This window comes from Manacus candei, unplaced genomic scaffold (genome assembly GCF_025592945.1).
Source record: "Manacus candei isolate 608988 ecotype Guabito, Panama unplaced genomic scaffold, ASM2559294v1 h1tg000023l, whole genome shotgun sequence".
Classification (NCBI taxonomy): Eukaryota; Metazoa; Chordata; class Aves; order Passeriformes; family Pipridae; genus Manacus; species Manacus candei.
Window position 1 is genome coordinate 22,657,441 of NW_026138071.1, and position 23,745 is coordinate 22,681,185.

Consider the following 23,745-nt stretch of genomic DNA (forward strand, 5'->3'; position numbering starts at 1 on the left):
AGAGCTATCTGGCAGGTAAATGGTAAATTCACAAAGCAGTTCTTCAGCAAGCCTGAGGATGGAATAGGAACATATGAAAAGGGAATCCAGTCAAATAGCAAAGGAAATGACATTATGATCCCAGCTGGAAGCTCTCTAATGAACTGCTTGGTGTCTGCACAGAACCCTGCATGAGAATGGGGAGAGGTTTTGGCCCCTGCAGAGCCGATGAGAATTTTTACCATCATCTGGGAGGGGGAAGGTTTCATACAGTCATTAATTTTGTGTTCATCTTTAATTTCCCTGAGTGACCCACACGGATGTGGTGCAATGACACAGTAGGCTGCATTCACACAGCCTGCTGCCTTGCACGTCTGGCTTCCCTGTGCGGCTGCCAAGAGCTGGGCTCATTAGCACATGTGCTGTGGTGCTCCCAGCACTCCCCAGCCCAGGCCTGGTAGAAACCTGGTCTGGTTTCTAACAACAAAGTCAGCACCAGGGCAGGGAGAAACTTTGAACTACACTTTGAGAAGAGACGGTGACATTGCAGCAGGATCTGTATCTACTGCTTGTTCTCCTTTATATGTCTTCAAAGAACACCTGGAAAAATTCAGGGACATGTGTCTATTTTAAGTTAGAAAATCTGGGATTTTGACACACCGTGTCTTTTAAGAGAGCTTATGAAACCCCTGGAACCTGCTACGGCCACAGAAAGCACAACCACTATCCCAGCACAGGGCTGTGCATCACACCTGAGACAGAGTCACAGGTCCATGTCCTCTCCCTCTGTCCCACCCCACAGGGCTGCACAGGAAGCTGTGCGCCCTCAGGGAGCTCCTGTCACAGGGTTACTTCTCTGCCCTTCCAGCCCCTGGCCCCAGCTCATCGCAGGGTCCAGGTGGCACGGCTGGAGCCGCGGGCAGGAAGGGCCAGACCATGCTGCTGCAGTGGCAGGGAGTGCCCCTGTTCAGCTCATGCTGAAATGTGAAACCACAGCCTCAGTTTTACTTTTCCGGCCATTTTAAGGAAAGAAATAGCTATAAATACAGGTCTCATTTCTAGTTGCTAGGATCCATTTTGTTTCTTTTTTTTTTTTTCCAATACTGAGAACAGTTTTCAACTCCATTAGTAGTCAGTTCATTCTAAAAGAAAAAAAAATGTGTAAAATTACTTTTTTTTTCCATGAGAAAAAAGACGCATCCTTAAAGCCACAGCAACCTTTATGTCATATTGCAAGTGCAACAATCCAAAAAAAAAAGAACAAAAATACTCCACTTAAATTACAGTTTCCAAAAGGGCCCAGGCACAATCTTCAAGGAACAAGATGGAAAGATCCATTAGATAGTGAGAAGTTGCATCCAGGGGCTGTGCCAGGCTGAAGATGTTCACACACCATGCCCATTTTCATTTCTTTGAAGCATGTACATTCACACACTCCAGCTGAGGACACCAAAAGCAGTTTCTCGGGCACTACAGGGAGAGTGTTTCCTCAGTGCTGCCCTGCCACCAAATGCATTTCCCACTGATTCAAGTTGTTGTTGGCATTGAACTGAGCAATGACACGTTCCAACAGCCACCCATCAAACCTCACAAGCTCCTTGTGAGGCACCAGTACGATGGTGCCATTCTGACCAATACTCGGGTTTTGGAGTCCAGGTCTTCAGGACCAAAGAGCCAAAGCAGCAAAACCCCAAGGCTGGTGGCTGCTGTTCAGCAGTCACTGACAAGCTCCTGATGCTTGGCAGCTCACATGCCTTTTCCAGATGCCTCTTACCCATATCCTGCTTTGGATTTGCTCTTCTTTCAGAAAGAATTTCCCCTGCCCCTTCTTACATCCCATCAGGTTCTAGAAAATACCTTGCAATGATCAAGACCTAGCAGAGACAGGCAGGGAGGTCTTGGGGAAAAGGGAGCTGTAGGGCATGCTGGGGCAATGCAAGAGAAGGGAATATATGGCAGTGCAAAACTAAGCATGAGGAGAAAGACATACCAAGGAAAGCCTCTAAATAACACCACAGATCAGGATTAGCACAGTAACCAAAGACAGATCAAATTTACAACAGATTTTGCTCCACCCTGGCAGGATGTAGCCCCCACCTGTGGCATCCCAGGGCAGCTGGAGAGGATGCTCTCCTCTTTTTGGAAAGGGTTTTCTCACCCCCTTTGTACAGAAAAGCCTGAAGATGGTCAGACTGGATGGGGCTCTGAGCAACCTGATGTAGCTGAAGATATCCCTGTTCATTGAAGGGAGGGTTGAAATAGAGACCTCTAATGGTCCCTTCCAACTCAAACTATTCTGTGATTCTATGGGACTGAAACTTAAAGCTTGGATCTGGCTCACAGTCCCCCTTCCTTATCCAGTTTGCTCTCTTGTAATTTTGTTTGTTTCACTGTGAAAAATCCTACTTCTACCTCAACAGAAGGAAGAAAATCACCCAGTAAGATCAAATCTCACATCCCAGGAGCCAAGCATGTGCAGGACAGCAAGTCATATCAACACAACACTGCTTTCTAAACAGTGTTCAAATAAAGGGCTAGGGAGAACAATCTCTGTACCAGTAAAGGGCTGACTGTGAGCTGAAAACAATCCTACACTTATGTTACAATAGCTTTGCTGTTTGTTTAAAACAAACACCTTTTCCCTCTATCAGAAATAGCTGATTAAAAAAAAAAAAAAAATCATCCCCAGAAGAGTTCATGAAAACTCAGGAACCTCCCATCACAAGGCCACAATCGCCATATAATATTAATAAGTTTGAGATGAAATCAACATTTAGGATCTTCCACTGCAAGCTCAGTCACAACTTTTGGACTTTAACACCTAATTTTTAATAATAATCAATAGCTTATGGTGAACTTGATCACCATAACTTTGAACACCACCAATGTGAGTCTTCATGGTTAAACTTACACCAGGGTCCCTTTCCATAGCTGTAGCAGCACACGGGCAAGCAAAAGGATACATAAGTGTATTCACAGCTATTTAATGCTCCTTTGCATTAGTTAAAATGAGTTCCTTCTTTTTGGCATCACAGTTTGAAACTATCTATTTCATATTCTGATGGATTCATTTTTTTCAGGCTACAAGAAGCACACGCAGCAACCTTGAAGGCCTCATGCAGTGAACCAAGCCAGCACAGACTTCAGCACAACATCACTTTGAGTAGGTCTCTCTTCTAGCAGGAAGAGACAGAACACATAGCAACAGCAGCTTTTATATTTCAGGCTTCAAGTTTGCTTTTTGTCACAGTTTTGGGAAACACTACCATAGAGCTAGCAAGTTAACTCGGCACAAAGCATCTCTCATTAAAAACAGCTCTTGGTTAGAAGGGAAATAAAACATTTCCTGTATGTTCAGCTGAAACCAACGTGCCAAGATGCAGTGGTAGATAATGCAAGGAAATAGCCTAAGAGAATACATTGTTGCTGCACCCTGGAGACATAACACCTCCCTTTATCGCTGCAGGGAACATCCGAGGCAGGAGGGAATGGAGCCAGGAGGAAATCAGAACGTGATGTGAGCCAGAGTGGGAAACGTCACCCGGCATCTCTAAGACCACCCAGTATCAAGATACTGGTAGGGAAAGGATTTGTAAAGTTGAGAGGGGATTTTGCCAGGCCAGTAAAGATCACCATCACTGTGGCAAAAACCACCATCTCCCACTTTCAGAGAACAACCTAAAGGCATTTGATGTTTCAGTGGGTGAAGCTGAATGTGGGCAGTGAAGTGCCAGGATCTGGGCAAAGGTTCCTACAACAGGGCTCCCTGTAGATCCCCAGCACTTTGCCATGTTTCCAGGGAAGAAGATTCCTGGCTAGAAGAATGTTTTTATGGTTTTTTTAATAATTGGAGACCATAAACAGTAGAATGTTACATAGCAAAGAGATCCTTACCTTGGATCCTTACTGCTAAGTGAAGGATGCAGCCTTGGAAATCAGTTGAATTATTAAGAGATTCAGATTCTTCAGGTATTCCTTTCATTCATGTAAAAAAACTTTTGTGCTTTGTACTTCAAAATTTTTCCTAGTCAGTTCACAGTCGGGTGCCCATGCCTTAAAGGTTTAGGATAAAGGAGAGAGGCAATCTGTTTCTTAATATTTTTAGGACTCAATGTCATCAATTGCTTATAATCAAAGTTAACTGCAATGGCCTTGAACTGCTCTCCCATTTTGAGTTAAAGTCTGAATACTCAAGTCATCTATGAGTGGAAGGGAACAGGAGCAGAACTGGCTCTAGTTGATAAAGAGATTAAGTTGATATAAGAATCCCAATTCTTTAAATAGCATTGGTTCACTGTAGACAAACACCGCCAGACATAAAATAGTGATGTGTTTCCTTAAAAACAACAAATTCCTAGGAGCACTTTTTCCCTCTTTGTATTCCAGCTAATTTTTAGAGATCGCCCAATGCAAATCCACCCCAACCTATGCAAATACAGATTTCTACAACAAAGCTGTAAATTCACCACAATCTTCCAACCTTTCTATACTCCACCTCAAAAGTGTGGAAGAAGCAAGAGATCCAGTGCTGCTGAGTGAGTACCCTGGGCAGAGTTATCCTGCAAGACAGAACGTAGCAGTTCCTTGCAGTGTCTCTACAGACTGCACTTAAAGCAGCAACCAGTTGGACTTAAAATGTTTCAGCAGAAGCAATGATATTTTTTTCCACATACTAAACCTCCCTTTACCTTTATCTCCAGGAAGAAACAGTCCAGTGAGTCATAACATAGAAAGTCTCAGTGTAACTGGGACTGACACGTGAATGGTGTTGTCTCTGACCCACTTTAGTCTCCTGAAACTACTGAACAGATCACACAGCTGCAGACAGGCAGCTCTGAGGTGCAAATTAGCAACTACTGTGCTGGAATGGTTGCAAGGTTGTGCTACATGCCAACAACCCTTAGTTGTGTTGAAACTGGAAAGCTGTGGGACAGCGACATTAGCAATTAGTTTAAACCACTTGATTAAAAGCAGTATCCAGAGAATTTTGATCACTTTGAGGGGTTTTACAAACACTGGCAAACAATTGTGCCTCCCACTCACAGTCATATGTCCGTGTAAGCTACAAAATATTACAATAAGGATGGAAGCTAGATAGGAGGAGAATCAGAACTCATTTGTTAGTCATGCTAGAGATTCCTTCAAATCACACTGTTCTGTATTGTTATAAGTTGGCAGCATCCCCATAGTCCTTTCCAGTTCTGTCTTTGAAACATGTGTTTGTTGGGAAGTTCTAGTGTCCGAAGCAGCATAGACATGTGCATCTCCCTCCTGCCCATCACCATCCCACTACAGTGCAATCTTTTAAAAATAACCATGACCATTTCCTACAGAATATGGAAAATTTGTTGTTCTTCTAGATTAAGGATCTAAAAGATTAAGAATTAACAGTGAAATTTATGCAGACTGGGGAAACTTTTCTCATTTCATATAAAAATTCTGAACTAAGTCTTCAATTTTTTTTCGCCAGAACTGTAGAGAAAAAGGCTTTCATTTTGACAAAGTAAACAAACCTGAAATAAAACTGAAGATGCTTTTTCTGATTTTACATTTTAGTTTCTTTCTTCCATAATTTGTATGATGAACAAAAACATATATAAATCAGGATAGAGTTGTTAAGGATAAAAGGAGAGAAAGAGATCACAAAACAAAACGTGGAATATAATAGGTTTGTGGCACAAAGCCATTTTTAAAAATCACATTTAACTGGCTGTAATACTGTTCTTAGGGAATCAGTCCAAACCCTCATGTTAGAGAAGTTGAGTTTGAAGAATTTTCAGTGAAAACTATGTCAAGGAAAGACTTACACTAAAGAACTGGACTGAAAAAGGATGACATGCTGCTTCTTAAGGAATCACAAACAAAATAAAAATTTCTTCTCCAAGTCACACACCACTGTTGTGTATATTTAACCTAAAACCCAATCACCTGCTCTTTTTGCAGTAAGACAGATACAGATATAGAGAAAGCATAGGTCTAGGAACAGAATTTTATTTGATTCTAGAAAGCATCATGCAACAAATCTCATTTTTTTAATGATCCTTGCCCAGATTTGAGATGAAAGGTTAGCATTTACAAAGTAAAAGGATGCAAAAGTAAGGTTAGCACCATAGGAACAGTCTTCTCTTTACAACTCCATTGAATAGACAGTTATAAAAGAAAATAGAGGAAAAGAAAAAAAAAAAAAGCTAGGTGACCGTGCATTATTTTTGACATCCTAGACACTTAAATCTAAACATCAAGACACTACGGCTCTCCTAGCATATCTAATAATTCATGTTCAGCAAAACTTGTTCTGTACACTGAGAAATATTAAGAGTCAAAAGGTAATTGTCACAAAGTACCAGGTAATATGCAAGGTAAAAATTGTAGAGGTCCAGAAAAAGAAAGGAAACAAAAGAAATTAAAGTGAGGAATTTGTCCTTTTTCCAGTCTTTTGCAGATATGGCTACTATGACTGGCTGCAAAGATCAAAAAAAACAGAAAGGATGCATACTGGGTCTGGCTGGGATGGGTCAAATATCCTAATGTTATGCTGTAATACCCTAATTTCATGGGCCAATTATCCAGATGTTTTTAATCTAAACTCTCCCATTTCCTACCTGCAACGACTACAGGATTACATCAGATTTCAAATGTTTGTTTTCCTTACTTTTGTATTAATTTTCAAAATTTGCTCCTTGTGGTTCTTACTGTAAAGTTTTCGAGACAGTGAACAGTTTTACAAACCCTCCAATCTTTCCCAAGTAAAAATTCTAATACAGGATTTAGGAGTTTTAAATGCTGCATTATTATGTGCTGTCTTCTTAAGGCAATGGAATAATTCCTTTCAAGTATTAATTTTGCATTACAAATCGATTCTAAAATTTCCTTCGTAAGCATCTATAATTACAAAACATGTAAAATTATTTAAATTTTGTTAAACTATTAACCTGACTCAATTATTAGAAGAAGAATTCTAACTACAATTATATTGAAGATGCAACTTTTTCTCAGAGTTTGGGAAATATAGCTTTTGAATTACTCCCACCTTTCAAGGTCGCACGCTTGGACTTTTAACAGAATCATTAAAGCAACCACTTAAAACAACTGTTTTGTATCCAAATCATAGGAAAACTGGTTAATCCCAAAGCAGAATGTGGTATTACCCAAACCAGTTGTATTTTTCAGACTGATGACCATTAGCACTTAAACATCTTTTGCAATAAATGACGTTTTAATGCAGAGAGCAAACAATAACATTGAACTACCCAGAGGAGCCTTCATGGCCATGAGCACTGTGTCACTTCACCACCAGGAGAGTAATGAGACTATGAACTTTTCTTCATCTTTCTTTTATTTATGCTTGGACTTCCAGCACTGCACATCAGATAGCCAGGGTCTTAACCTGTCCTATATCAGACTGCAAAAATACAATGTGCTTCCTCCACTGTCCTTGCATCAACAAATCAAACAGTTCACATCCAACAAACCCTTCACTTGAATAGTTACTTCTACCTAGAAAAGCATCTCTCCTCTTAAGGATTTCAACTAATGCTTCTGGCTTATAAAAGATTAAGTGCAATCAGTTACACTGAAGGTTGATAATGCGGCTCTTGATTGTATTTTCTGTGCACGCATTTACATCAGGCACACAAGTTATATAAAATAGTCTGGAGTACAAAAATATGGTTATAACACAGGAGTACCAAACAGCACAGAATTAGAACTGTTTTATTACCATAATACCTATTTATATACAGACCCTCAAATTAAGGATTTTTTTAAAGTATTCTTCCCAAATTGACAACTGTAGTGTACACTCTAAAAACTGCAAATTAACAACACAGATCTATTTTAACCCCTACACTGTCTATGCAGTCTGCACCAATCCTCTCTCTTCCACACAAAAGTGTATTATAAATAATTTTCACAAAATGTCACGTATGTTTTATTGCACATTGTACATGCCAATATTTAAAAGAAAGGCTCAAACCTTTCACTTGATAACTAACTGTTTAAATAACTAGCATTTACTTGTGTTATGCATTTTTCAGGCTCTAATCTTAAATGATAATTTAAAAGAAAAAAAGCAGAACAGAAACTATGTCTTGAACTGTATAAGTTTTTGTGAAGGAAAAAAAAAAGCACTTCTTAAATTTTGCTTATTTCTACTTCATAAAGTTGTTATAACCATCTGACCTAATTAAAAATGCTGTTTCAAAATTTCTGCATTTTTTACTACAAAATTACGCATATAGCTGTTTGTATAATCACATATTCCTTCTATTTTTGCAGAATTAGATGTCTCTGTGCTGCACTGATGGAAAGGTTGAGTTACGTAGGTCCTAGTGTGAGCTACAGGAGTCGTCGTATCAGCCTCTGTTCTGCCGGTTTCCACAGCAGTGGGAAGTGAGGAGCCTGTCAGAACACCTGAACAGGTCAGTATAAAAAGACACTGGGCACAGGTGGCCATCAAGCATCAAGGCCATGGTCCTGTTAAGCGGATCTCTAGACTAAGGGATACGAGTAATTTATCATTAATATGTGGGTTTATGATATGCTGCGCTAAAATATGACCGCTAAACAAAGAGAACGATTCGTGTATGACAGATATGTGCCAGCTGGTAAAAATGCCTCGCCGGATAAAAATCTGCATTTCGAGGGTTAAAACGTGAACAAGAAGATTGAAAAGTCGATTGATCAAACGTTTTGCCAAGGGTTTCTAAAGCTATTAGCCATCAACAGCTCCAGAAAGGGATGAAAATAGCAAAACCAAACAACTAAAATTGCACTATTACAAAGAAACAAGTCCATGAAAGGAGAGTCACCAGCTGCAGTTAAGGGACAGCCACTTCAAGAAGCCGATTGTTTTTTCGCTTGCAAGTTGGGATGTTGCCGTTTTTCTGGCTGCCTTGTATGAACTTCACACACACTTTGTCTTGTTTGAACTGGACCAGAAACCTGGGAGAGGGAATAATACAGAGTTTAGTTAAAGGTGGGAAAAAAAAACCAAAAACACATATGAAGAGCAGAAGTCTCTTCCTGTTGGTTCCAAGCATCACTCCAAAGGATGTAATTTTTAGCTCTGTATTAATAATAAAGAGTTGGGGAATAAAAAAAAAAAATATATAGGTTATGGTACAGCTTGAATCTCCTTCAGGTAGTATCTAATAATTATTGCCTTTTGCCTATAACTGTGGACTTTTTATAACAGTTAGCTTGCTATTCCTTTAGAAAAAAAAGCAGTTTAAAACAGAATTTCTAATGTACCAGAAATGCAGCAATGACTATTTCCAACTGCTTCACTGTCAGCCAAAGGAACTTCTGTTTCCATGGAAGGAAGCTAAATACTTCTATAGCAACATCAGGAGTGCTATTCCTCTGGTTTATGCTTAATTTACTACATCTGGTATTTTAGCAGCTCTCATATGTCTAATCCTTAGTTAGCCTTTATAGCCCCCCTGCTCGCCAACTGGAAGAATTCACTTCCTTCCCAGCAATTTCCAAATTTAGACATTTTCTGCAGTTCAGGGTAAATTAATCTGGTTTTGACTCTTCACTTTTTTACTGGAAGGGAAATTTCACTGAATGTGGAGAATTGCTTTGAAAAAAAACCACCCCCAGCAGGCTTCTGTGGAGCCTCAAACCTCTCACTGATCTGGGTAGTGAGATTAAAAGCAATAAACAGGGCAGTGCTGCCTTTTGGCTCACATGCAGTGGTTGCTGACCTAAAAAGTCCTTTGTAATACAGCCGATTTTCCCTTTTAGCATCCTTAAAAAGTCCTCCAGCGGAGGCCAAAAACTTCAAAGAATTTGCTCTGCAGCCGGAAACCACAAATCAAGCTGACGGCAGAGCTCAGGGGAGGAAGTGGCCTCTGCTGCGCTGAGCTGCCCTTCGGTCCCGCTTTCCTGCTGCACAGTCCAGACACTCAGGACTTGTTCAGCGCTCCCAGCCATGCAGGCAGGCAGCTGGAAAACATGAGCAGGCCTCAGCCAGCACTGCATGCCCAACGCTGCATTTTCCTAGACCCACTGTTCCAATATTATACAAAGGGCGTGTCTCTTACTGAACACGCCCCTTCACCAACAGTATTTTTCTTATATCAGGTCCCTTCCCAAAAAGTAGTGTAGTGTAGCCAAAATAAGGCCACATTTTCTTCCCAATCTCTAGCTGTGCTTGTATCTAAATGTTCTCTTGCATGGAGAAGAGAGTTCTGCTTCACCATCAAACAGCTTAAAATTATTTAGTCTGGATATACTCTATACAAGCAATACGCACTTGAATGTTTTTAATCTGCAAGGCAAGAAACAAAAACATCCCAAAAAGCAAGACTCCCAGGAAGCAGGCTGTTTTCCAGACCTAAGGCAGGCAGGCAGTCCAGACTAGTGTAATGCATGCTTATACTTTGATTTAGTAGTTTATTCCTTTGTAGCCATCATTAAACTAGAAACTTATTGGGGATAGCCACACTCTTTTAGAGACTAAAAACACACACACCCTTGAGCAAATTAAATTACATCTGGCAACAAAGAACAAAGGAAAATGGCAGATGTCATTTTCAAGGAAAGAGCAAAATTAGCCTTTAAATAAATCCTTAAATCTGAACAGATACCAACTGTACTCACTACCATGACTCCAGAATACACACAGTGCGGTGCAGCCAAATAAAAGGTTCAGTTTTTGCCTACAGGAATTTTACTTCACTATTGTTAAAAGGTTCCAAATTTTCTTCTGTATTCAAAATGAATAAACCCCCCAAATCAACACTACTGAAAAGAGGGGCCCTTCCACAGAACAAATGGAGTGCATGACAATGGTGGACTAAGTGAGGGACTCTTACTCAGCAAGCTTTAGGAATTCACACACACACACAAACACTTTTATTCCATGGCTATAAACACTGCAAGTGCAGTCCTTACTTAAGGCCAAAATATGAAACTGTACCAAGTAGAAAGAAATACTAATTTCAGATGTAAACTTTTTTATCAAAGGAAGCTTTTTAGCAACCAGGAAGCCCCAAACAACAATAGGTGGTTCAAACACCATCAGCAGGAATTTTAAGAATATGTTTTTAACCTTCAAAAAAGAAAAGGTAGAGCTTTAAAAACCTAAATTACTAGCGCCATCATTGAGTTGGGGAGGAGCTTTGCACTCTGTTTTGATTGTTTTCAGTAGAACTTGGCACCTAGTGTCCACTCTAATCTATAAATCTCATAGGAATTTGTGAACTTTTCACTCACACGCAAAACAGTTCTCTCAAATGCAGCATCTCTTAATTATTTCTACAGCAGCAATTCTGTTTCACAAGCCTATTTGAAACTTTAGGAAAAGCACATTTTCTCTAATGACTTTCAAGGAAATAAGAGACAAAATGAATACTAGAAATGAGTACACATTGAAAATTTGATCCTTCTTTACAAGTATTCTGTCAAGAGAAAAGAAGTATTAGCTACACAACAGTGTTTTGTTATTCTAACATTAGACACTTGACTTCTTAGCATGTTGCATTGGAGCAAATCCACTTTTAAGCAAACAAGAAACATACTCATCAGATATCTCAATGTTGAGCTTCTGTTTGGTTTGGCTGAGAGTAGTGCGGTAAAGTTTAGTGGCCATTTCAATAAGGTGATCGCTGCTGAGCAGGAAATCTCCTTTGGTAGCTGCTTCTGAACCCTGAAACAGGAAGGAAACTAGTTAGGACTACCAAAACCTGGAATATGACTAAATGCCAGCCAAGCAAGAAGTTCTACAAAGAGTCTTCTCTTCCCAGTTCAATGAAATAACAATCTTTTGTCTTGAAAGTTAAATAGGGAATGCAGTGCAGTGTAAATAGAATCAAAATGCAATTCACTATAAACCAGTTGAGAAAGGTTAAAAAAAAATCCCTTCTGACACTAAAGGAGGGTCACCTTCATTTGTCCTACAAAACTCTAGTGTTTCCGTGTCCACCTCCTGGAGACACCACAGCAAGCTTCCAGTATTTGCAGAAATGAACAGAAGCAAATTACCAACACCAGTATGAGGATGAAGGCGGTGAGTATGAAAAGACACTGTATATAAGTCTTCAAATCCATTTAAGCTAAAATATAAATGCCAACTTAATGATTTTTGCAGAGCAATGCTGACAGCACAGTGAAGCAAATATAGCACTGAACTAAGCTCTTTAGAACTCAGTAACCAAATTAACTGTGCCTTAACGAGGATTTCTTGGCATCCCATAAAGAAGAGAGAAATATTCTACCAGTATATGTAAGGAAAACACTGCTACAGGGCACCTGAACCATATTACAAATGGAAAACTCTGATCCTGAAGAGGTTACAGTGAAATATGAAGTCTGATTTTCATGAGTAAAAAACTGTTCATAATGTAATAACCGTTCCCATTTGGTTTGAACAGTTTTAAATCAAAGTTTTTGCAGATATGACAAAGTTCAATAAACTTCTAAACCTACAGGCTAACCACTATGATTTAGTGCTACAAGATAATTAACAAACGGGTTTTTCATCACTGCATGTAAAATGGTCATATTCTTGTGCTATGAAGTTGTAACCAACCTCCTTGAGGTGCACTGCAAAGAAACCATCATTCTGGGAGCTCATGGACACTTTGGTAACATCTCCCAGTGGAACCTCTGACTTGATAGTTCCATTTTTTTGATCCGCAAGAAGAACGTTATTTTTGGTTAATAAGAAAATCCTGGATGTAGCCTGTGAAAATGCAAAAATGCAAATCATTATCTACACAAAGAGAGAAGTGGTCTTCACTGAGCACCTACTAAAGCCCCAAGGAGTTCATAGAGTTAAAAAGCTTGGCCCACATTAGCAAACATGAACATTTGATGCTCAGTAAAAGCTGCAGATCAGTTAAAATCAGGTCATATTTATTTATGTGTCTAATTATAGATTGAGAAGCTTAGCTCATTTTGGCACATATGCTTAGGTATAAACAGTTCCTGTAATTACTAGCTTACAGTTATAAAATTCAGAAAGTAAAACTCTGAAACTATGCAAATCAGGATAACCTCATTTCTCATGCTCTGTCAATCTCCAGGAAAACCAACACACTTTTTCAGTGATAGCTAATGCAGGACCAAGCCTCAATATTGACCATTATTCACCAAAACTGTGTTGCAGAACAACACAAATCACACAGGTATTTTCAGTGTTCTGTTTTGTCCTCCCTTTATCTATTGGCATAACTCTTCAGGAGGAAAAGCATTCATATTTTCAAATGACAAATATTTTTAAAGCATGAAATGTGTGTTCTTAAATTTGTCGCAGTAAGAAAGAGAAATGAGAACCTAATCTACATACAGGTTTTTTTTTTCCTGTAAAATTTTAAATAATAAAATGTGGATTATAATGAAGACGTAGCTCTCTTAAGCACATGGAACCATAGCTCATTTATTTTATTTTTTTTTAATCTTGAGAGCTGTAGCCTATGCAAGTACAGGAAAGATACTGTTTTCATTTAATTAGTTTCTTCTAAACTGGAAAATTAACTTGGCATCAACAACAGGCACCCTAATTTCACTCCTACAAATGCATAAATGACATCTACATCTGAAAAGTTGAGATCTACTACTTCTAATGTTTAGACAGACAGAGCAAAAGCAATTAAATTTACTAGAGTAGAATAATACTTCCTGTTTTAATAAGTATAATTTAAATGCAAAATGAGTTCTGTGTTGGCAGAATAAAAAAGTACCCACCATATTTAACAACTTTATTCAAATGATACAAGAAACTTGCCTCCTCATTCCAAAGAGCTCTTGATTTCAATCAGAAGACAGGCAAAGCCAGCAGAGTATGCCACTCATAATTTTAAGAGATAATAAAATGTGACAATCAGTAGCTTGAGTGACAGTGTGGATTTTGAAAGGTTAAGTTTTTTAAATACTTGAACAAGAATAATATTCTCTAAATGTTTATTTACTTCAGTTGGCAAACAGAAGATCTTAGCTGGGTACAGAGACTGCATTTAGTTGTGATACAATACAGTCTGTTGTCAGTTGATGAGATATACCATTTTTGTTTGGGAAAAAAACCACTGAAAACTGCAAACCTAAACAAGATTTTAGTAATCTTTATCCAAATTTAAAACATGTGTTTAAAACCACCAATCTACAGAAATCCAGCATTTTCAGTCTTGCCCTTAAAAGTAGGCATTTAAAAAAAAATCCTTAGACTATTACATGACAGAAATGAAGTCTCCCTCTCAATGTATTTATAACAAAAATTATCTACCCTTCTGGATAAAGCAATTCTGTTTTATTACCTTCCCATTGGCTCTGTTGATCTTATTCACAACTTCTGCAATAATGATCTTTTCATCCACGGCATCTTTAAGTTTTTTGTACTTGGGGTTCTCACTGATCTCCAAGTAAGCCCCTTGGAAGGGCTGTCCAACACTGCCCAACAGAAGGACAAAGGAGACATGAGTTAGATATGTTAACACCTCAGGGAAGATGCAAACCTCCTGACAACATCACAGGCTTCACAGAGCCAGGAGATGCACCAAATACCATTTTCAATGATTCTACACTGCCAGAAGCTTCCCTAGACTTTGACACACCCTCTCCCATGGAAAGTCACTCAATGCTTCATTTTTAGTGAGAGAATACTCTTAAGAAACCAGAAACCTCTACTGACAATGTCTACCTTTTCTACCTGTTCACTCTGGTGTTGGCATTAATCTGTGCCATGCAGGCACAGTGTGTCAGCAGAAAATAACGTGGGAATTGCCACAAAGTAATGTGGATGTATCTCCCAGCATATTATCCCAGGGGAAAGCAGAAAGGAGGAGGGGTAAGAAATGGTAGGTGTATTAGACACAGAATCTTATATACATTAACAGCCCAGTGATGGTGAATAAAGAGAAAGTTATCACCAAAGACAGAAGAGGATGGTTTTTTTCCTTGCTCTGGAAACATTTTCCAATTAAATGAGCCAAATTGCTATGGATATCAGACACAAGTACATCCTTGCACATGCAATCAATTGTGATTTAAAATCTCCCAGTAACAGTCTCTGTGAAAATGGAAAATGAAACCTCAGTAGGACTGACACAGTATTAATACTGACAGGCAGACTTGAGTGAAGGACATGAACTTACCTTCAAGACCCGCTGTTGTTTGTAAAACAGGTAGCAGCTCTTTGTCAAGACCTGCTGTGCCTGCATATCCCCCCATCTTTATCCACCTCAGGGTGTTAAAGTAAGGGCTTCACTATAGGTTAAGAATTGGTGGATAGAGTCACTGCTTGCTTTGTTAGCAAGTCAATTTAACTGATCACTTTGATTAAATTACAGTCAAAGTACTAATGCAAAGCTTTGCCAAGACTAAAGCCCAAGAGAAACGAATATATTATGTGGAACAGCACTGCCTTTGCAATCTCTGGCACACAGGGAGATAAGATGGGAGAGAAAAGGAAGGGTACTGCAATTTTAGCATTCACAAGAAGTTCTTCTCTGTTCTTAAATAATTATATTATACACAGAAAATTAGTGTCATCCTATGAATCATTATCATACTAACTAACCAGAAAGTTTATACAGTAATTTCCTCTACCCTTAGGCCAATTAAAAAAAAAAATCAACCCCCCAAAAAACTAACAAAACAACAGTAGGAGCTAATCAGCTCTGAATACCAGACAAAAAGAAATGGAAATAATTGTAAAAGAGTGCAGGGTGAGGAAGGCATTCCAAGTTTCTACCATGTTGGAGCTTTGGGTTTTTTTTTGTTGTTGTTTTATTAATGAGCATTATGAAACCATAGTCACCAAAACAGTACATTCCTCGTGGACTTTGTCCCTAACCAAATGATGACAACTTACAATCTAAAACTGAAATGAATCAACAGTTACTCTCTATCACATATGCCACTTAAGAATGTCTTGGATGAAAATAACTCACATATATATATACTGCTTTATAATATTTCACTGTTCAGTGTTGGTGTAAAAAGTAACAAACTAGGGATATAAATAGAATTTCTTCCTTCCCAAAGAGCTCTACACCAATCAGATGCAGACTGACTAAAAGCAAAAAAAAACCTGCTTCCTCCTAGAAAAGTCCAAAGGCATCACCTTTCTCTTTTCCCAGCAGCATTAAAAGGCATCCCAAAGCAAACAAGGAGCAAACCACAATCTAGCCTATACAGTCATTAAACAAGTGATCTACTGAAGAGAAAAAGAGAAACAAAACAGAAACATATATTGAGCCTATTACAGGAAAACGGGAAATGGTTCAATAAAAAAAATTACACAAACCAAAACCAATAAAACACACAAAAAACCAAGCAGAGCTTGTCCACACATGGAACTGCTCTCATCAGATTCCTGTTCCTCTGCTGAATCTTGCTTCTCACTCTACAAGTGCCTTGTTCCTACTGAGTTCAAACTATGGCTTCTAAGAGAGAACTCTCCTGAGATGGACAAGACCTTTGTTTCCAAGTAAAACACAAATTTCTAAGCTCATATTCACTCAAAAGTGTAAATCAACTTATTTCAAGGACATCAGATCTCTCTTCTGTCAGTTTCATTATGTACATAAAAACCTGTATTCCTTAAATAAAATCAGATACTACTGCACTTTTTTGAGTAATGCTAGCTTTGTAGATAGCAATGACAAGAATTTGTCAGTTTTTAATAACTCAGTCATCTGAGAAACAAAAAAAAAAAACGTATTTGCAGAGATTTCTCATTATTAAAGAAAAAAAAAGACTAAGATGGAAATAGCTTTTTTTTTTCTTTAAGTATCCTTTCAAAAACATATACTTTAATGCAGTTAACTCTTACATTACCTAGTCTTCACCTTAGAGCATTATGGTGAAGGTACCAAGTTTGAACACAGGAGAGCTCCCTGGAGTGACACAGTCACGGCCTTTCAGCTCACTCTGCCTTTACTGGTTGCAGGAAACAGTGTGATGGAAACTAGGGGAAAGGGTGGGAGTTATTCCCTTCTGCAAGCTCTTCAAACTTTTACGATGTGAATGGGTCATGGGGAGTTAGAACAACAAATCATCATGGATTCTGGACATAAGTGCTTGGTACCACAGGATTAGTGGGCTGCAACAACGTCTAAGAAGCAAACTGAGGTCAATTTTCAGGACTGTAAAGTAAAATGATGGAGGGACACTGTCAAACAAGAAAAATGCACTTTCCTGCTTAAGATAAAAAGCAAAATCTTGCTTAGTTTCCTAAATCCATATAAGGACATTGAATTTATTGTACACTAAAAGCAGCAGAACCAGTCATTACCTGGCTGGATATAAAGCCTTCTTGTCCTTGAAAAGTTCACTTGCTTCCAGTTTTTCTTCATATATAAGCTTCTGCTGATCTGTGAACTGATCTCTGTACTTTTTACACTACAAAACAGGATATATTAAACAAACCATAAAATTATCTTTCCCAATCACAACAGCACCACAGACTAATGTTTGCTCATTGCTCAAGATGCACATTCTTTGTACGCTTCTGAAGTGACTCGGCTCCATCCTACATTGCCACTGTAACAAACAGCAGAGGTGTTTTTCTCCTCTAGATCCATTCTAGATGCTTTTGAATTACACCAAAAACAATATATAAAAGATCACTATTTTGGGATTAAAAGCACGTTGCACTTGAACATGAGCTTAATCTATCACATACAAGTCAATGGAAGACTGTGCTAAAAAGCTTCACAGAAACATACAGACAGTTCCACAACTGTGGAAGTTTATATGGACAGAGAGAAAATAAAAAAACACATCTGAGAGGATGAATTTTGCAGGCTCAGAAAGAAAAACTGTTCCTTGACAATTCACAGAAAACATACCCCCTCAAGGTCAGTAAAACGTCCCATCAGCACTTGTACAGATCTCACCATTCTCTCCATCCAAAGATCCAAAACAAATTTCAGCTAACCACAGCTCATAAGTAAAAAATTCCACCCAGCACTTCCAACATTGGTCTAAGAGCTAGTCCCAATCCTAGCCATGGACACAAGTATTACAAGCTATTAATTAACAGACAACAGACATACTGCTTTACTGTTAATGTAAAAGCTGATGGCAGGAAGCAAACCTCTCTCCCCAGCCCCAGAAAGTTATATCCAGGATAGTTATATCCATTTCAGGCCAAAGATAATGATCGAAAACCATACGTCTTCCAAAGGAATAGAATTATCCTGGCTGGAATGGAAGGAAATACATCCTAAAAATAGGCCCTTCGTGAACTGTTGAAAATCACATGAAGAAGTTCTGTACAGACTGGATCAGAATGTGTCCTACCCTCCACAAATGGAAAATCCTCTTTAGTTCCTTGTGAGTTGAATCCAAGAAAAGGTAAGGCCTCGCTGGCCAGTTTTTATCTATTGGTGATAAAGAAGGCATCTTTTTCTTCATTTCCAGGAAGTATTTTTGCATCTGTGGTAAAATTGAAACAAGATGTTTTACTAATGTTCAAATATCAAGGTTATTGAAATATACAAAGAAAAGCAGATGCTCTGTTAATAAAAAGTACAGTTACCAAACTGCAACTCTCAGCTCTCATAAACCTGAATAGGGATTTAAAAAGCCAGGTATATTGAGAAATGCAGATTTATGTGTAAAATACTTATAGAAGTATGGCAAATACTTAGCACCATTTGTACACCTACAATACTATCACTATCCTTTCTTTACAATGTCAGAATATTAACTTGTCAGTTTTCCATATGGACATTTCCTTATGAAGACTATCAAGGCCATAACACAGCTGTTACATTTGATTGAAAATAAAAAAAAAACTTAAAACACAGAAAATGTACACGTGCTTTGTATGGATATATACATACAAGTCTCTGAAGGGTAAATTCATAAATTTTTCTTCCAGCATTGGCTCTGAAGAATTTCCTGTACTCTCTACGGACCTGGAAAGTTAAACAAACCCTCAAAGTGAGTACAAAGAATGGATTTGTTTGCACAGGTACTCTTTTATAAAGGTTTATGGCAGAAAATACTAAAACAAGCATAAATACATGCAAAAGGTTCTCTGAAATAGGAACATTACCTGGGTACACTTAAAATGTATGAAACAGACCATAGACCAAGAAGTCTGAAAGATACCTGGGCTGATCTGAGTTCAGCCATTTGCAAATGTAACAAGGAATCTGAAATACTTCCCTCCAAAAAGGCAAGTGATTCAAATATTGTTGAATTCACAGTATTAATCAATTTTCAATAGGTTTTTGCATAAAGTTGGACTGAAAAAAGTGAGGTACATTCAGTGATATAATTTTCTTGTGTCTGAAGTGATGCTGATTTGATGTTAATAACAGAGTTAACTGGTGAACTTTTCTGATTTTTCTCCTTTAAGATTCTTAATACACAGACTTTTCTAAAATAAAAAAGAGATTTTTTTTTTTTAGAGCAGACTTCTGCATTAAAAAAGTTCTTTTCACACAAGCAGTCTTCATTCCAAGACAAAAATAAGATTTTGGTACTTGATAAGAGCAGAGAATTAACACAAAGGTTGCTTAATGTCAGCAAGCTTGATATTTGCTCCTAAAATTTATTTAAAAAAACAAAAATAAAAAAAGTGATCGGTGAGAATAATTTTTGCAGGTGATACTAATTTTTAGTATACACTTGGGAATGCAGGCTTCAGAGTACTTGTTTTGCCCCTTGTATTTCTATCAGTGCTGATTAGCACAGATCAAAATTCAGAAAAGGCAGTTTGAGAGAGCCTGACAGGTTTGCAGTTTTATGTGGCTCCCAGGTTCACATCAAGTCAACTGAAACATCCCCCAACTCTTTTTTTCATAGTTTGGCACAGTCTGCAACACCTATTATGAGTTTTGGGCAAAACCCAGAGAAAACACTGTGGCTTTGCATAATTCACCCCACAGCAGAATTTAGTGGTTTTAGCTAACTCCCTATGTGTTGATGGATTCTCTGTAACCAGAAAATAAAGGGAAACCCATAGAATAAAATCCCACATCAACTTATAGAAAAACAATTTCCTTGGCTTACCTTGGCACCCCTTCCACCTCATGATGACTGTCATGCATTTTAAAGTAAGCCAGCATTTGGAAAGCAAGAATCTGTCACCATTTTGGGATTAAAAACACCCCACAGGTAAACAGGTTTTGCTTGATTATGCATTAAGGTGCATCAACAAAACTGGCAGCATTCAGCTGTCATCATTCTATGCAAATTCAGCACAGAACTTTTTCCTCCTTTCCTTGTAAGAAAAATTATTAGAGTTCTTATTCACTCATTTTCTGTCAGGTTTAGTTCTCTGTAATTACTGTACACACTTTATTATTATTCAGGGATGGAAATTAACACACTCAAAGCCACTCCAGCCACAATCATTCCAAATCTCACCATGTTCTCAGAGTCTCTCTTTAATGATCTTGCTTTATATTATTCTTTGTAAGCTGCAAGGTGTGCAAATTAATTTGGAACAAAGGGACTAATATACACCCACACATCCTATTGGTGCTGCAAGGAAGCTGCAAAGCAAGCACTGAGAAATGCAAGCTGCTCCAGAAAAGCCTAAATCTGCAAACTATCACAACGCTATTGAAATCTACTTATCATACAATTAAAAAAAAAAACAAAAAAACCCCAAAAAAACAACAAACCAATAAACCCCTCAACAATTAATGGTTTGATCTCGATCATTTGTATCAGCTTTAAATCTTCAGCTTTATATGTCATGGGTGAAAATACTTTGCCATCAAATTACCTGTGCTAACAGTGATGTATTGGAATGACAGACTATGGCTGTATTCAGAAAAATCTGCGTATTTCAGGTGTGATAGAAATTGGAAATGCCACTTATATTATTTAAAAAATACATTGAAAACCACACCACAGACAGGCAGAAACATATTCCTGCTGTAATGCTCTGTAAATGTTTTGCATTCATCAGCTTTCATTTAAATGTTACTGCTTGATATAAAACGGCCTCTGAGTTCTCAGGAGGGACATATTCTTGTTTTAAAATCATAAAAACAGACCCACTTTGGCAGTAGTACCTGAAGTGTGAAAATGTGATTCTGATCTGCAGAATGACTTCTTAAAATGGCTCCTTTGTATTTTCCAGCTCTGGTTTCCATGTATGTATTGTAATGCCCTTTTTTTTTTTTTAAATACAAATTAACATGTATTATATACAATTCTATGTTTTCTAACTATTTTTCCCATTTCATCATTGTTTGGATGAATATAAGGATATGAGAGCTGAACTTTACTCTGTATTATCACATAAATTGTTCCTTTTATATTTCTGTAGTCTACAATATTCCTATTAGCAGAAGGCACTCCCAGCCAAACAAAACTGATTCAGATTTCCGCAGCCCTTCAGGACTGCATCTGTAAAACTGTGTTATGTAAATCGTTTGGGCACAGACCTGAAACCTCTCAAGATGCCATTTTCATAGTCTATTTACAGAGCAGAACTACATTTTTCCAGATTACAGATGTGTTTTCTTTTGCCAACCAGTCCTTGAAAGCAATGGGTGGAAAACAGAAGACTTTTGTACATCTCAGTTTTTCTGGGAATTCATGGCTGTCACAAGGTATAGGTAACTGCATGCAATGCCACGCCCTAAAAAGGCTTCTGGATGCAACAAGACCTTTCATTAGCTTTACACTGTGCCCTCGACACCGGGGTCAGGGGTCTAATGTGAGCAGCAGTGAGAGTCAGACATCTCCAGTCCATTTCCCATTCAAACAAGCAGAGGTCACAATAAGAAAATACATCCTTGTAATCTTTACAGATAGGACCTTTGCCAATGTAGGTCAGGTTTTTTAAGTCAACAACTGTAATAGAGTCCTTTAATCTGACATTTGTCTTTCACTTGAAAACTGCAATTCCTGATATGGCCAAAAAACACCCGATGCCTAAATGCTGCTGTAAATGAGGCATTTTCAGCTTACGAATTTTTCAGCAAAGTCCATGACAAAATTAAACAACGGAATTCTCTGTAAAAAAAACATCCCTACTCGCGAGCCCACACAACTGCTTGAGTTAGTAAGATGCCACGCTTTATTGAGTTCACGTTGACAGATGGGAGTGTTTGAGAAAGTACCTTCAGTCCAAGCCAGTAAGCCCAAATGACTGCAACAGCATGCTTACGCCTAGCCTCCTCCTTCAAGCGTTTCAACTCCCTTCGAGCCTAAAAGGTTTAGATAGTGAACAAAAGAGACAGCCCGATGCAGGTAGCACATCAACCAGGAAACGGCCTCTCCCAAACAAAACAGCCAACTTAACAACCAAGGGATAAAAAGATGGAAGAACAGCATTCAACCTTTAACACCCAAGGTGTCAGTGTGAATTGATGTGAAGCCACACAGAAGGTCAAAAAAGCTTCCGCTGCTGTTTAAGTGGCATGTACAGGTAAGAATTTTGTCTGACCTGTTACTATCAGCATTCCCCTCCTCCTCTTCTGTGCACAACTCCCTGTCAGTGGTAAGAATCCTGTAACTCGATTCTAATTGGAGAGCTTTGCCTGCAGTTTCATGATCAAAATGATGTGTATGCAAATCAAGACTTACCAAAATCTCACTACCTAGTCACTTCTTTCACTGGCAAGTGCCTGGGCAGAACAGAATCAGCTCTGAAACCACATATGTCACGATGACTTTCCAGCATTGTAATGAGAGCTTTTATTCTGGAGGTTATTTTTTATATTGACCTTTATCTATTTAAAAAAAATCTCCAGCCTGGTAAATGATGTCTAACTATGGAATTAAGGGGTAGAAGCCCCCAAACCTAGTGCATTCCTCATGCACAAAGAGGGAGGCACCTACCTACCTTTCATAAATAAATCATTCCATCTGAGGAAAGCAATGCGCAAAGTGTTCTAACCACAGAGGCATGTGTGGGCAACCTAACAGAATGCCACATTTTAGGAGATATCAGTACTATCTGATGACAATGTTCAAGTAAAAGAAAGAGTTCCAGCATTACAGGCTCAGTCACGGCAGCTCTCTCCATATATCTGCACTTGTCAAGTTACAAGTTATCAGACTTGTGCAGCACAGTTCCAGCCTGTGCCAGTCACGCTCCTCCGATGCAGCTGGAAAGGTTAATGTGTGTTAGATGTAGACTATAAGATTACACTCATCTGCTGGGAAGGAAAGCTCCTACTACACAGCAATGTAAAAACAAGAACTATGCAAAGCTAAGTGTTTGCCTATCTTGTGAAAAGGAAGGGAACTTGAGTACTTGAGGCTCACTCTTGGGTTTTTTTGTTGGTTTTGGGGGTGGTTTTTTTGTAAAGCAAGTGATTTCTGATGATAACTTCTAGAAACTTTTGTTCCATATATTCCTCTGGAAAAAGATAAAGCATCACACCAATAAAAAGTCGTCTCTCTTATCAGAGACTAATTGTTTTTCAAATATTAATTCAATTTAGATTATCATCTTTAGATATATATATATTATTATATTTCAACTATTTATATTTAAGGAATAAGGAGACAATTTTTCATTAAATTCCTGTGAGCCAATTGATAAAAATAATTACTAAAGCCATGTTAAAAATTGTCCAAATCTACTAAACATTTTTATGAGGAGCTTTAACAGAGTTAACACTATTGCATCCACTTTCTGGAGGTATCTTTTAATTCTAAAGAACATCTTAAACCTAGGAAAATAAATATCAATTCTGCAGTACTGAGCGATTTTTTTGGTGAAAGGAACTCTGGTTAAAAATAAATTCTCAATGTATTGTGCTTAAACGAATGTAGAGGAAGCAGAGTGTCTGTCGAATTGTACAGTTACCTAAATATCAAACTAGAAGTGAAAAG

The 23,745-nt window shown here is 38.2% G+C and overlaps 1 protein-coding gene across 3 annotated transcripts in view; it reads right to left on the bottom strand.

Annotated features, from left to right (window-relative positions):
* Nucleotides 1-5,954: 5,954 nt before the first annotated feature.
* MYO1B (myosin IB) overlaps nucleotides 5,955-23,745 on the bottom strand; it is a 112,347-nt gene continuing 94,556 nt past the window's right edge. For 2 of the 3 annotated variants that reach the window (XM_051787771.1, XM_051787770.1), the window contains 8 exons: nucleotides 22,023-22,109; nucleotides 18,777-18,851; nucleotides 18,232-18,366; nucleotides 17,222-17,328; nucleotides 14,241-14,373; nucleotides 12,518-12,670; nucleotides 11,508-11,635; nucleotides 5,955-8,922 (listed from right to left, as the gene is read on the bottom strand). In XM_051787771.1, coding sequence (XP_051643731.1) covers nucleotides 8,799-8,922; nucleotides 11,508-11,635; nucleotides 12,518-12,670; nucleotides 14,241-14,373; nucleotides 17,222-17,328; nucleotides 18,232-18,366; nucleotides 18,777-18,851; nucleotides 22,023-22,109 — 942 coding nt within the window. In that variant the 3' untranslated portion in view covers nucleotides 5,955-8,798. The remainder of the gene's footprint in view (nucleotides 8,923-11,507; nucleotides 11,636-12,517; nucleotides 12,671-14,240; nucleotides 14,374-17,221; nucleotides 17,329-18,231; nucleotides 18,367-18,776; nucleotides 18,852-22,022; nucleotides 22,110-23,745) is intronic. The other variant, XM_051787772.1, reaches the window with a different exon arrangement.